Source organism: Neovison vison, chromosome 1 (genome assembly GCF_020171115.1).
Source record: "Neovison vison isolate M4711 chromosome 1, ASM_NN_V1, whole genome shotgun sequence".
NCBI classification, from domain to species: domain Eukaryota; kingdom Metazoa; phylum Chordata; class Mammalia; order Carnivora; family Mustelidae; genus Neogale; species Neogale vison.
This window is the reverse complement of record NC_058091.1, coordinates 31,769,488-31,784,032: the sequence shown is the minus strand read 5'-3', so window position 1 is coordinate 31,784,032 and position 14,545 is coordinate 31,769,488. Positions and strand designations below refer to the sequence as shown.

The window sequence follows — 14,545 nt, the reverse complement described above, 5'->3', positions numbered from 1 at the left end:
AATTCCACATGTGAGTTAGATCCTATGGTATTTGTCTTTCTCTGACTAGCTTATTTCACTTACCATAATACTCTCTAGCTCTTACTGATGGGTTGCAAATGGCAAGATTTCATTCTCTTTTTTAGGGCTGAATAATATTCCACTATTTATAATATATTTATCTTCTTTATCCATTCATCCTGGGGCTGCTTCCATAGTTTGGCTGTTATAATAATGCTACAATAAACATAAGGGTGCATGTATCCCCTCAAATTAGTGTTTTTGTATTTTGGGGGCAAATACCCAGTAGTGCAATTTCTAGATCGTAGAGTAGTTCTATTTGGGGGTATGTGGGTGGCTCAGTTGGTTAAGTGTCCATCTTTGGCTCAGGTCATGATCCCGGGGTGCTGGGATCAAGCCCCGCATCCGTCTTCCAGCTTAGCAGGAAGTCTGCTTCTCTCTCTCTCTCTCTCTCTCTCTTTCTCTGCCCCTCTCCACTGTTCATTCTCTCTCTCTCTCAATAAATAATCTTTTTTTTAAAAAAAGGGTAGTTCTATTTTTAATTTTTTGAGGAGCCTCCATACAGATGTCCACAATTGCCACACCAATTTGTATTCCCACCAACAGTACAAGAAGGTTTCTCTTTCTCCACATCCTCACCAACATCTGCCATTTCCTGTGTTGTTAATTTTAGCCATTCTGACAGGTGTGAGGTGATATCTCACTGTAGTTTTGATTTGCATTCCCTGATGACAAGTGATGTTGAGCATCTTTTCATGTGCTTGTTGACCATCTGGATGTCTGTAACTTTGTAAAATTACTGAACTCCCTCATTAACCATAATTTTGATTCTCTATTATTTTAGCTACATAATCTCTTTTTTCTGAGATTTTATTTGTTTATTTGACAGAGAGAGATTGCACAAGCATGGGAAGAAGCAGGCAGAGGGAGAGGGAGAAGCAGGCTCCCTGCTGAGCCCATCATGGGGCTTCGATCCCAGGACCCTGGGATCATGACCTGTGCCAAAGGCAGATGCTTAACTGACTGGGCCACCAAGGTGTCCCTATTTTAGCTACATAAGCTCTTAATTTCTTTTTTTTTTTTTTAAGATTTTATTTATTTATTTGACAGAGAGAGATCACAAGTAGGCAGAGAAGCAGGCACAGAGAGAGAGAGGAGGAAACAGGCTCCCTGCTGAGCAGAGAGCCCGATGTGGGACTCGATCCCAGGATCCCGAGATCATGACCTGAGCTGAAGGCAGCGGCTTAACCCACTGAGCCACCCAGGTGCCCCCATAAGCTCTTAATTTCTATAAATAATAATTTTGTCTCCTCCTTTCCAAAATTAAGGTATCATCTTTCTCAACTAATTTTTATTTTGTTTAAATTTATTTTTTTATTTGAATTTCATCACAATTTTTTAAACTACATCCAAAGAAATGGGCTGCCTATCTTCAGTCTCTCTTAACACCCACCCCTTCAGGCCCAAGTCATCTGCTATGACACCAACAGAGCCACTTTTCTAAATCACAAACATGCCTCTTTCTCTCTAATACTCAAAAGCAGGCACCCTCTCCGTATTTTCTTATGACGAAGAATCTCAGTGTTATTATTACCTTTTATAATACGGTCCCAAACTACCTTTTAACCTTCCTTTCAACTGTGATTCCAAAATGTCTCTCACCTGTAACCATTTTTCTCATGACTTGCCCAGATGGTTCTTCCCTATTTTCTTCCTTGGGACAACTGTTTATTTTCTGGGGCCAAAACGCCTGCTGCCTCTTCTCTGGCCCTCCCAAGCTCTCCCTGCCATTTCACCCTACCCTGCTGTCTCCAGGGCACCAAGCATAGACCTCTGTCATGAAACCCGTCACAGCCCAACTTGAACATGGGTATTCGTTTAGAGCAGAGATCCACAAAGTTCTATGGAGCTTCAGATGGTAAATATTTTAGGCTTTCTGGGCCATATTTCATCTCTGTTGCATTTTTTCCCTACAGTTTAATAATATAAAAATAATTCTTAGCTCATAGGCCATTGAAAAAACAAAACAACAACAACAACAAACAGAAAAAACAGGCCACCAGCTATGGGCCACAATTCACCTATTCCTGGTTTATAAGTTTGTCTCTCCCGCTGGAGAGGAAACTGCCAGAGAGTGGGGACCATCTCTTATTCACTTTTGTATTCCCCAGCACTGGCCCCAAAGAAGGTCTTCAATCCTTGAAGTCAGTTGAACTGAAACAGCAATAATTAATTTATCCTGATGACTCAAATACCTCCCTAGACAATTTCCCCAAATCTTGAAATACTTAACAAAAAGTCATTATGCATTTTGAGTCTCTCAGGCATCTGGGCCTTAAAAGTTAAGCTACATTTCCAGGTGAGGGGGGAGGTAACACTTTTGTCTCATTTAGTAAGAAAACCTCTGATGTTCAGCTCAAGAGCCTATCCCTCCCCAAAGGCAGCAAAAGTGCTTCTCATGAGAGCCTAGACTGTTCCCTGAGCTTCTGCATGGTAGAGAACTCCAGTGGACTCCTGCTTTTCAAATAGCCCAATCAATTTCTCATCTCAGGAAATGATTTAGACTTGATGGTATTTGGAATACTTGCCAGGTCTCCAACCCAGCTGCCAACAATTGCTCTACCTCCCCTCTGGGAGATGGGAGGTAACTGGGAAAGAAGCACTTTGCTAAGTCATTTAAGTATCAGAGAATCGCTACCCCGTGCTCCCTGGTTCTCCCGACCGGAAGTGCTCCAGAAAAGTGATGCTCACCCGCTCCTGGTTAAGGAAACAACATTGTGAACTTTTTGGAGAAGGGCAGCACTTTACTGCATAACCTCTGGCTTAACTTTGAGGGCTCAGTGCCTGGCTTGCTGGGGCTCCCCACAGCGTGAGCTGGAAAGGAAGCTGCGAGCAGGTAGAGCACTTCCGAAGGAGAAAAGGGCCCACGGCAGGCCTGCTCCAAGAGGCTGCAAGTCCAGGGCCGTTTCCACGGGAACGAGGTGAACTTAAGGCCAATTCCATATCTATGTCAGGCAGGGCCTAGAAAGCACCAGACGGTCTGGACAGCATCAACCCCCTCCCCCAAACAAAGCTGGCAGAGAGCTGTATATGCTGTTGGGCTCTCTTCCTGTAGGCCAGGGACGGGGGGCTGGGGTGGGTGGTAACTCCAGGTCCAGGAAGCACCTGGAGTGCAGAAAAGGGAAGGAGCCAGTCACCCTGGAGGAGAGGGGGCAGGATCGACCTAGCACAGCCCACAGTTCCTGGAGGCTCCATGGGCTTCAACAAAACTGACCCCCAAGCCCCCCCCAGAAGGTAAGGAACGTGATGTGCCCTAGAAGGGAGATGAGAAGGCCAAAAGAAAGTTAGTGAAACCCCAAAATACGCCGTCCCAAGGGACCAGGTCACACAGCTGGTCACACAGAGGGCTTGGCTCCCTAGACTTAGATGTCCCCAGGAGAAACCATCATTTCCCACACCGAAGCCTCTGAATTCAAACAATGTGTTCTTGAACTGACATAGTTGAGACTCGCGCTCGGCCCAGAACAGAGTCCCATCAGCACAGAGTCACATCAGCCCAGCCAATGAGGGGAGCAAGGACACCGACCTCTGCTCACCCGCCCACACATACGCCGCTCCGGGGCTCCTCCTCCTCCACCTCGAGCGGTTTCCAGGCACAGCGAAACCCACTGTGTGCCGTAAATGCAAAATCAGAAGCGTTACAACGCGCTGGGAAGGAGAGCACCGAGATCACCAACGGAAACAGGCGTGAGAAATGACACGCGGCAGGTGTCCGCGGAGCGGGTCAGAAGTGGCGCTGCCTGCGCTCGCAGCAGCCAGATGGCCGTGGAGACCCCGGGACTCCTCCAGCAGAGGCGTTCACAAGCAGCCCTTCCACCCAGGCCTGTCATAATCCGAAGAACTTCCCGGCTAAGAACCACCCGCGGCTCCCACGGCCTCCCCAGCGGCCCGCGGCGCTGCCTGCCGGTGAGCCCGCAGCCCGCCCGTGTCCTCGCCACACGGGCTGGGCTGGCACTAGGGACGGAGGACACAGATTCTTGCTCCTGAAAGTTAGGGGGTCGGGTTAAATGGTGGGGCTGCCACCTACACGAGGAAGCAAAGAAACCAACCAAAATAAGACTTCAAATCAGCCAACGAGGAGCGCTTTAAGGATCATGCAAAAAAGGTGCGGACAGAAAATAGAGAATAGAAGGTGTGGTACGTTACCCAAAAGCCCTGCCAAGGACCGCATGTCCTTCTCCATCAGCATGTAAATCTCCTCCTCTGAGAAGCGGCCAATGCCGTGGCCGTGCATCTCGCGCTTCACAATTCCTTTCGTTATGTGGCACACGACCCACCTCAGCAGGTTACTGAAGGGACCGCCACCACTAAGAGAGAGCATCTTCCGGGTCTCATTGAGATTGTCCACCCACTGGCAATAAGCTAACGTCCTGGAATTGTGTGGAAACAGGTTACTACTGGGCATTAGGTACACATCAGCTCCTGAGTCCATTTCCAGAGAGTGCGACCGAAGTGGGCACACGGGAGGAAATGAGCAAGAGCGGCTTTTACAAAGAGCAGTCTCTGCATGGCAGATGTCACAACAGCTTCCGGCCAATGCCTAGACTCCGGGTCTGTAAGAGAAACTAGAACAAATCCAGATACCGATGCCATGCCACAATTCCACCAAACCAAACCTCTCCTGGCCCCCACCCTCAGATCCACACCGCCCCCCACCTCCCAAGGCTGGCTTCTGGATCCTCTTAGGCAACCCCACAGAAAACAACGCCACAGAAAACCTTCCAGAGGTTCTGAGGCAGGACTGTGCAGGTCTGTGGGGACACCAGGAAGGAGGCACAGTGACTGCAGGGCTGGCTTCATTCTCTTGCTTGATCTGAGGAATGGTTATGCAGGGATATGCTCTGTGTTCATTAATTAAGCTGCATCTTTGGGGGTTTTTTTGAAACAATTTGTGTATGCATTTTAGATTTTACCATATCAAAGATTTGTTTAAAAAAGAAAACTCTTGCCTGCTTGGCAGAGGATTAGGGAGTAGATATACCTGTCCAAGGTTAGTATAAACTATATAAATTACAAATATTATTTTTTTGATTTGCTCTCCAGAAAGTCTGGAGAATGGTTTCAGTTTGTGCTCCAGGACTCTAAAGTGAATACAAAGACGGAAGGAACTCCGTTGAGTCATTTTTCCCATCTGGGCGATGCTTGTGGCCACCTCTCTGGTCCAGATATTGCCATGGGACTCGCAGAGAAGCTGAGCAGCGACCCGTGGGCTGCTGGCCACCACCACCCTTGAGCCTTGGCCGATTTGGGGCTCGGAACATACGCAATTGCAGGAATGTTCCTATGTTTCCTCATAGTGCTGATAGTGCTGGTGGACAGAAATTAAAAGGGTGTCCTACTGAAGGCTGAGAAAAATGTAGCTGTGGGAGTGTCTACAGAAGATATTTTAGTTTTTCCCCATAACGAGCAATAAAAGATGTACTGAGAGTCGTCTCACCTCCTAGTGTTAGTTCATTGAGCAAAAGGGCCACTTCAAAAAAATTAGAAGGGTGAAAAATATTTTTACAGAGAAAACACAAGGAATTATAATAAATTATAGCTATTTTCCACCTCAATTCTTTAAAGAAAAAAAAGTCCCTGAAATGTTGATCATTTTATATGGTTCTACTCTCTCCTCTGTTCTTTCTTCTATTAAAAAAAGAAAAGAAAAGAATAAACAGAAGATTTCTCTGAAAGTTTTTAGGCATTCCTGACTTTTACTGAGAAGTCCTACAACCAATTTCAACACAATTCTCTGCACTATGGAAGAGAAGAGAAGTCAATGGATCCTTTGACATAAAAGATCTCATATTTACTCTAGTAAATTCTTTATAAACATGCAAACTGAATACTTTCCTATTTGCTCTTCTTTTTAAACCTGCAGTAATTAAGGTATCAGTTTTCACATTCCATTAGAACAATTTAGTACTTTGATTTGAATTATACTGGATTAAAAGGCACGGTAGAAGACCTAGGCCATCCTTGATTATTTTGCAAGTCCATGAACCAAGAATAAAACTAAATTCTCCCAAAATAAGCATGACCAGGTCATAAGAGCATCCAGGAAGCATCTAAAGAGTAAAAATGAGGAATGTGGTGGCTCTAAACTGACAGGTTGATGTGAAAAAAGAGACATTCTTTGTAGACGAATGACACAGGTTTCACCATAAGCATTAAGTGATCCCAAGGGATGGGCAGAAGCTCACCAGTCAGAGCAGGGGGAAGGATGTGCGTGAAGAACACCAGCTGGATGACATGGGACGCCTGTGCAGAGACCCGAAGAGTGGGCCAGGACCAGATCTGGCTGGGCCTGAGACAAAGGGTGCTGAACTCTATTTTGGAAGCAAAGATGGACCACTGAAAGGTTTTAAGCAGACCAGGGACATAATCAGGTTTGTGGCGATGTGAAGGAAGGGTTGGAAAGGGAGAAACCACCAGTAGGGAGGCTGGCTAGAAGACTCTGGCAAGACCTAAGGGCTAGGGCGATGGGAGGGAGGGTGTACAGGGAATACAGAGGAGAAACTCTGGAGTATGAGAAAAAGAGTCTATTGACTGATGGATTAGGTATAAGGAGAGATTAAGTCTTCTCTCTCAGGCCAATGACTTGAGTGGATGATAGTGCCATTAACAAATACGGGTGGGCACACACCAGGTACCACAGGTTTAGATGATGAAAGACACATCAAGCTGTTGCGTTTGAAGGTCCCATGGAACCCCCAAGTGAGAACGTGCAGAAGGCTGAGAACTCCGGAGATACATTTAGACTCAAGATAGAGGACTTGTAGCTGATGGCAAGTCAGCAAGAGTGCTAAAGCTGTCAGAGGGGAAGTTTCTAGGGTAAGGAGTGGTATTAGGTATTAGGTGGTATTAGGTGGTATTAGGAAGTCCACAGGTCAAGGGCAAGTTAGAAGGTGAGAAGGCCAGGCTGGAAGGGCCAGCTTAGAGAGAAGCAAAGTCACCACTTTCTCTGAGACAGAGAGGAAGAGAGTGTCACAAGAGGTGAGGGGTTCGGAGCTCCTGCCTAGTGACTTCCGTTTCCTCCGTAGAGCAGGAAGTGGGGACATGGGCCCAGGATGAGGTTGCAGTGACGGACAGAGCGCTAATGGGTTCAAGTAGCAGATGGGAAAGGAAGAGGTGGCTGTGCTGGGTCATACAGCTAAGCTGGAGGAAACCGCACCAACGCAATGGCATCAGGTTCTCCATCTTCGTTAACAGGTTGAATGGAGGGCACAGAAGGAGGGATACTGGGTTGATCTGGAATTTAGCATCTAGAGGTAACCTGAGAAACTGGTCTTCCTCTCTTCTCTTTCCCACACTTCTCTTGATTTCTTTCCTCCTTCCCTCCCTGAGCCTAATACTGCTGCCCAGTGTCAATGAAGAGAAGCAAATGAGGGTCAGCTAGGCTTTGTAAGGGTCAACTCCTATAAAGTGGGCACAAACTTTAAATACCAAAGAAAATGGGTAATTCGTGGGCTCTTAATGCAATTGTTACAGGCAGCAAACCTCATTTATACATGCTTCCCAATCCTTACAACCAAGAATCCACCTCCTTCCATAACTATTAACAAACTGTTAACACTTGATGGAAACTACTCTCATCCAAATCAAAATACCTCCTTGTTGCAAAAATCCAATAAATATTCCTTCTTCTTTTTTTTTTTTTTTTTTTTAAAGTAGGCTTTAGGGGGTGCCTGGGTGGTTCAGAGGGTTAAAGCCTCTGCCTTCAGCTCTGGTCATGATCCTAAGTTCTCCTGATCAAGCCCCACATCAGGCTCTTGGCTCAGCAGGGAGCCTGTTTCCTCCTCTTTTTGCCTGCCTCTCTACTTGTAATCTCTGTCTGTCAAATAAATAAATAAAATCTTTTTAAAAAATAAATAAATAAAGTAGGCTTTATGCTGGGCATGGAGCCCAACATGGGGCTTGAACTCATGACCCTGAGATCAAGACCTGAGCTGAGATCAAGAGTCAGATGCTTAACTGACTGAACCACCAAGCCACCCCTAACATTCTTTGCATATTTTTCTCTTTCTTGAACAGTCTGCAACATGTGACACTGGCTGTGTCTTTCATAGAAGAGCTCTCCCTTAGCTTACATCTCTACTGCTTTTCCCACCACCTCATGCAGGTTCCCAAGATTTTCATTGCTATTCTTTCTACATCTCACTCCGCACTTGTGGTGTGATCTAATTCACACCCACAACTTCAAACTGATGACTCCTAAACCCATACCCAGCCCAGACCTTTGTCCTGACACCTTTGTAGAGAACCTGAGGGGTCCTCTACAAACCCATATTTCCAAACTTGCACTCATGATCTTCCTTCCCTTCAAATCTGCTTCTCCCCACCCAAGCCAGAAAGAATCTCGGGACCCATTCTTCACTGCTCTCTATCCCGCGCTCCTGACAGTCAGTCACCCTGTGAATTTGCCCTTTTCTCCAATTCAATCAGCAGGTAGCTCAGCCCTTCATCATTTCTCAACCCTGAGCACAGTAGTCTCCTAGCAGGTCTCCTGACATCCCCTCAAGGTCCTTCAGAAATCCAGTTGTCTGGATTTCAAATCCTGTTGTACGCAGCTACAAAGAGCTCCTAAAATGCAAATCTAGTCCCATCAGCCTATTTCTCAGAGTCATTCACCAACCCCCCCCCCCCCCCCCCGCCAAGCTGCTGAGCTCAGTGCACCGCCCCACTCCCTACTATCTGACCCACAAAGGGCTGGCCATTCTCCAGCCCCATCCCCCACACTGCCTCCTGTGCACCTGCCACACAGAATTCCATGTGCCTGCCCAAGCTCCTCAGTCTTGCCTCGGAACTCTTGCAGATGCTGCCCCCTCTGCCTAGACACCCTAATCTTCCCCAGGTGCCCAGCCCCTTCACCCACAACTGACGGTCCCTCACTTTGGTTGTGATACCATCTCCTCTGGGAACGCCTTTCCCTCATCACTCCAGCAGGTGCTGGCTGCCTTTCCTCAGTTCTTCAATTCTCCCCCAGCACCCACCATTATGATGGCTCAACGTCTCCCTCCACCTGTGAGTCACCAGAGGACCGAGACAGCGTCTTATCACCTGGCTTCCCCCCATCCAGCATGGAACCTGGCCACTAGGTGTCAGTCACACATTAAGTTTACTGAAAGAATGAATTATTGATTGAAATGTAGAAAAGCTTCACTTCTGAGCCAGCTATGGCTACGCAGTGTTTCTAAAGGCTGACAGTATTTAAATGGAATGAAGCAGAAAGAGAAATGCCTCTGAAGAATGAAGAAGGGGCTGCCCATTTGCTTCTGAGATCCACGTCACTCTCTACCGAGAACAGACCCACAGTGCAAGGACTTGTGAATCATGACCTGGCGAGGGCGAGGGCTGGGAGGGCCAGTCTGGAAGCTAGACGAGGCTGAACAATTCAGTCATCATTCTGAGAACCTCTTTCAGAAAGTTGATACTCATTTCCTTTAAACAACTGATGTTCCTGATCTGTTCTGCAAAATGGGGTCAAGGCCTCTCTTCAAGACTGATTACCTTAGAACAGAAGAAGAAATACTGTTCAACATTTTTAAAGAAGATCAAGAGGACAGGAAAAAAGAGCCGACCCCTGATGTTTCGATGAAGATCTCCCTCGTTATAACCTAACAGGAGGCCTGGCGCACAGCAGAGATGACAGTAACATTGGGAAAGTGCAGACCATGGCAATCTACTGTTTGATGAGTGAGCCTTAGCATGAGGCCTTCCTGACCATGGACGCCTTTCTCCATGTCCTGCTCCATCCCTGTCATCGTATGCTTGTCTTCTAACAATGCAAGAGTGTATGATGAGCTTCTGTGATTTCCCTGAATGGCACAGGCCCCAGAAGAGCCCCTCCAAAGAGGACCTCTCTCTACATCTGAAATTAGGGGCAGGGGCAGCAGGGCAGAGGGGCACACATTAACCTAGTTGTAATCAAGGAGTGAGAGACTACTAGGTTTTTGACAAGATCTTGGGTAAGTCATTTTAGTCAGGATCCTACCTCCCCTTTCAGTGAAACTACACCAAAAGCCCAACTCAAAATTTAAAAATCATGGCCAATCTAAAAGCAAATTTGAATTCCCGGTTCTAACGTCTATATTTTAATGGGTCAAAGTGGTATGACCAGACAGCTCGCCCATGGTGCCCTCACACCTCCCTGTAGGGCTACAAGCCTCTCTCTTTTTTTTAAGATTTTATTTATTTATTTGACAGAGAGGGAGAGATCACAAGCAGGCAGAGAGACAGGCGGGGTGGGGGGGAGACGGGAAGCAGGCTCCCTGCTGAGCAGAGACCTTGATGTGTGATGTGCGATGTGTGATATGGGGCTTGATCCCACGGTCCTGGGATCATGATCTGAGCCGAAGGCAGAGGCTTTAACCCACTGAGCCACCCAGGTGCCCCAAGGGCTACAAGACTCTTACTACACTAGCCTGTCATACAGAAATCATAGTATCTGTTCTCAAGGCAATTTCGTTCCACTACTTTAACCCCATGTCTCTCGTACTGCCCTTCATACCAACTTGCCTGCATTGGATCTAACTTAAGCACTCAGTGGAACAAAGAGGAAAAAAACTTGTCTTCTTCATGTTCAATAATAGTTATGCAAGTGGGACATGCTGGTATGGATTTTAAGTTCAAGAAAAACCTCTTTCTACTTAGTGTGCTTATTTGAACAAACCAGAATCAGAGCCTTGGGATGATGGGGTGGTATTTACGTAACAATGCCAGCTTTCCATTGTCTTTGCTTTTTAGAAAATCCTACCTGGAGTGTTTTTACAGTTTCAGATCAAATAAACATATCTGAAAACTCCAGATGATTCGACTCCATTGAGTCAAACAACTGATTTCATCTCCTCCACCGCTGTGAACACAGACCCAACCTTGGAGCTCACACGTTGTTGGAATTTAACAAGCTCTCATGAAAAGCTCATCCTTGTAATATTTTCCTCCAGACAGTGGTCCATTCCTCATGCTGGCCACCGTTTCCATGCTTGCACATTTTGTGTGTGGCCTCTGAGACAAGGAAAAGGGGAGCAGGAGAGGAACCTGATGGAAAGCGTCCACAGACTCTTTGTCTCAGGCATTTTCTTACCGGAGGGACAGGGCTCTTTACTCCTTTGGGATTTAGAGCTCTAGGGAAAGCCTGTTCAAGGTCTCCCCAAAGCAACAACATGACTAAAGGTTAGGGAGTCTTATGAAACAGAGCAAGGCTTGTTTTTCCTTCTGCTGCTAGGGACCAAAGGGAATTGAAGGAATTGGGGAATTTTTTTTGAAAGTTCACTGGATATTTGTATCTCTATCAAGACCTGACCTCCCACCTTCACTATTTCTTTCTCAAATTAACCTTTGAGGAGACACACATGAGAAATAGTAGTTAATCCCCCCCCCAAAAATGTATTTTGTAATTCAAAAGCAGATTAGAGAAACAAAATTATCCTTAGAAGAGTCTATGTGTGACCTAAGCAACTCCCCCAAGCACGTGGGTGTTTATGGTCCATGGAACTGAGATTCTTCCCCACCAGAGTACCAGCTCCCAACTCTCCCACTCACCCTCCACCCGCCCACCCCCACCAAGAGCTGCCTCCCTTCAAGTATTAGCTGGGGCTGGTGCCAGGAAAGAAGGGGAGGGAAAGAGCAGATGAACTTCCACCAGGAAGTAAACATACAGAACGCTTGCACACCCAGAGCCAAAAGCAGGGATAGGTGGTACCTGGGAGTCTTGCTCGCTCAAAGTCTTTCTGACTGGAATATACATTTTATGAACCACTACAAAAATCAAGGAGGTGGAACGCAAGTATTACCGAAAATGTACGGTGACTTCTGGCTTCTTTTCAGGCAGCTCACAAAGCAAGAGCTCTCGGCATTAATGGGCCCATCAAACAAGGTAGCTCTTGGGAGGGCTGCATCCAAAGAAGACACAGAGGGTCAGGGTGGCCCTGTGCTGGTTCTGCATTTCTCTCAATTGCTGCAAAGTAGGGACCCGAATGTGGCAAGAGGTGAGATGGGCTTTGTCCCGCGGGCTTTTCCCTGAGGCTCAGCATAACACGTGCAGTCGTCCACAGTGAAGCCCTGCACTCCAGAAGATGGGGGTCACGACAATTCTCCGTGGGTGTCCTCCAGAAGAGACCTGGGTTCATTCCAGGAACACAGAGTCTATGATGACTTCCAGGCTAATCTGCACCCCTGCCGCCACTCTCTGCCAGGTTCCCTCCTTGCTCCCACCTCCTCACCCCTACCGTGGGAGGGGGAAGAGGAAGTGACACTTCAGGTCTTCCCTGGAATGCACTGGGCAAGAAGCACAGGCAGAAAGAGGAAAAGAGAAATAGAGAGTCCCTTAAGATCCAAGAAAGGGAACAGCAAGTTTTCCTTAGAAAGAACAAGCAAGTTTCCATGGAGAAAGAGGGCCCAACTGATGAGATCGGAAGGTGGCAGGGAAGAACCGTCTACACTAAGCGGGCCTCTCTCAGTGGGGGAGGTGAAAGCTACCGGCAAGAACCTGGCCCAGGAGTGACACCAAATGCCAGAACAGGGGTTTCATGACTCTTAATTAAGTCTTTGGAACAAGATAAATTTAGAGACATGAGGGAGAAAATTTCTCTAATCTACTGGGGTGTCCAGAAAGGCACTAAAACTACAGAAAATGGATGAAAGGCAAAGAAAAAAACCCACATGACGATGCGTTTGTAAACCAAGGAGACCTGTGCCTGTTGAAGTCAGCGGTCCTAGCCAGGACCAGGCCACTTGCAGAACTCGGGCAACTCCCCACACAACGCGTGATGGTTCAGACAAGGGTCGTACCCAGGAGTCAGCCAGGCGGGGCAAAGACGCTCAGAGAGCATTAGGACACCTGACTTCTGGAACACAGAGAAGCTCTTGTCGTCTAAGGAAAACTGACGATAATTTCACAAAGCTTGAATAATTCCTTTATGTGAGACTTCTATCCTGACTTGGTCTCCATTCCCTCCTCTGGGTGTCTGATGTAACAGTATTTTATTCGGCAGTTTCTACTGGTAAAGAGCAGAGTCAGTTGAATCACCTTCCTCACCTCAGCGAGCTACAGTCTAGATCAGGGGTCAGCGAAACACAGCCCGAAGGCTAAGAAGTTTCCACATTGCTAAATGGTTGGGGGAGGGGACACCGGGGTAGCTCAGTCAGTTAAGTGTCCAACTCTTGATTTCAGCTCAGGTCATAATCTCAAGGTCATGAGTTGGAGCCTCACGTTGGGCTCTGAGCTTGGAGTGAAGTCTGCTCAGGATTCTCTCTCTCTCTCCCTCTGCCTCTGCCTCTCCCCTTGCTCTCGTGCTCGCTCGCTCTCTCTCTCTTTCTCTAAAATAAATAAATAATGAATCAAAATTTTAAAAGGTAAAAAAACTTTTAAAAATACATTTTTAATAAAAGAATACATTTTTAAGTGGTTGGGGGGAAAACTCAGAAGAATAATATTTAGTATTAAATGCAATTCAAATGTCAGTGTTTTTATCGGTTCACTGAAACAGAGTCCTGCTCATCATTCCCAGGTCATCCATGGCTGCTTTGGCATGACCATGGCCAAGTTTAAGGAGTGGCAGCAGAGCCATGGCCCATAAAATCTAAAATAGGTGCTAGCCAGACCTCTACAGAAAATGCCTGTCTACCCTTGGTCTAGCTAGACACCTGGAAATTCATGGTCATAACTTCAACCCCGAAGTCGGTCAGAATGTAGAAAACTTCAAAAAGGTTGAGGAGAGTCTGAAAAGTGAAACTGGACTTGGGCTTATTCCAAAGGCCCGGAAAGGCCCTGGGCACTTGCCCAGCACGCCCGCGGGACTCACCAGTAGAAGTGCTCCTCCACCATCTTGGTCACTGCTCTGGAAATGGCTCTTTCATGCGGGCCAAGGTTTTTGTTTAAATTCACTCCAAGTTTCTCTTCCAGAAAGTCAATTATGAATTCGGTGCCAGAAACTTTTTCATGATTATATTCGATCCAAGGCATTTTCCCTTGAGCAGAAAGTTTTCCACCAAAATAATTCTAAGCAGAGTAAATTTTGAAAAGAGAAAAGCAATGTTTTATTTAAATTTCACTGGATGGGTACAAGAAACAAACATTCCAACCCCATATTTGATAGCGACTATACTGTGCAAGTGAATGAACTCAGCACATAAACTCTTTAAGACAACAAATAGCTACTCTTGGAGAAAAAAAAAAAAAGGATTTACCTCAAATGAAGACATTACTTTATTCCCATAGATTTCATCTTGAGCTCTGGTATATTGTTAACAAAAAAAGACTAGAGAGGAGAGGTAGTACTGAAATGATCCAGGCAACAGCTGGTCTAGTTACAATGTAAGAACAAGCCACAGATGCAGAACAGTGAAAATAAACCATAATAAGGCTTGCACTGGCCAGGCTACTAACCAAAGACCTCATCTGAATCCCAGCAACTTACACCTGAATAATGCTTAATACCACTACACTGCACACAAGTGGCCCCAGAAATTATAACACTTAAGAGTAAGAAAGTGCATCCAA

The 14,545-nt window shown here is 46.4% G+C and overlaps 1 protein-coding gene across 3 annotated transcripts in view; it reads right to left on the bottom strand.

The window, feature by feature from the left end:
• The window catches only part of FAXC (failed axon connections homolog, metaxin like GST domain containing), a 76,443-nt gene that overhangs the window by 44,183 nt on the left and 17,715 nt on the right, over window positions 1-14,545 (bottom strand). For all 3 annotated transcript variants that reach the window (XR_006384199.1, XM_044245239.1, XM_044245226.1), the window contains 2 exons: window positions 13,848-14,044; window positions 4,207-4,430 (listed from right to left, as the gene is read on the bottom strand). Coding sequence is in view for 2 of the 3 variants with exons in the window: in XM_044245239.1 (XP_044101174.1) it covers window positions 4,207-4,430; window positions 13,848-14,044 (421 nt within the window). In the remaining variant the exon portion in view is untranslated. The remainder of the gene's footprint in view (window positions 1-4,206; window positions 4,431-13,847; window positions 14,045-14,545) is intronic.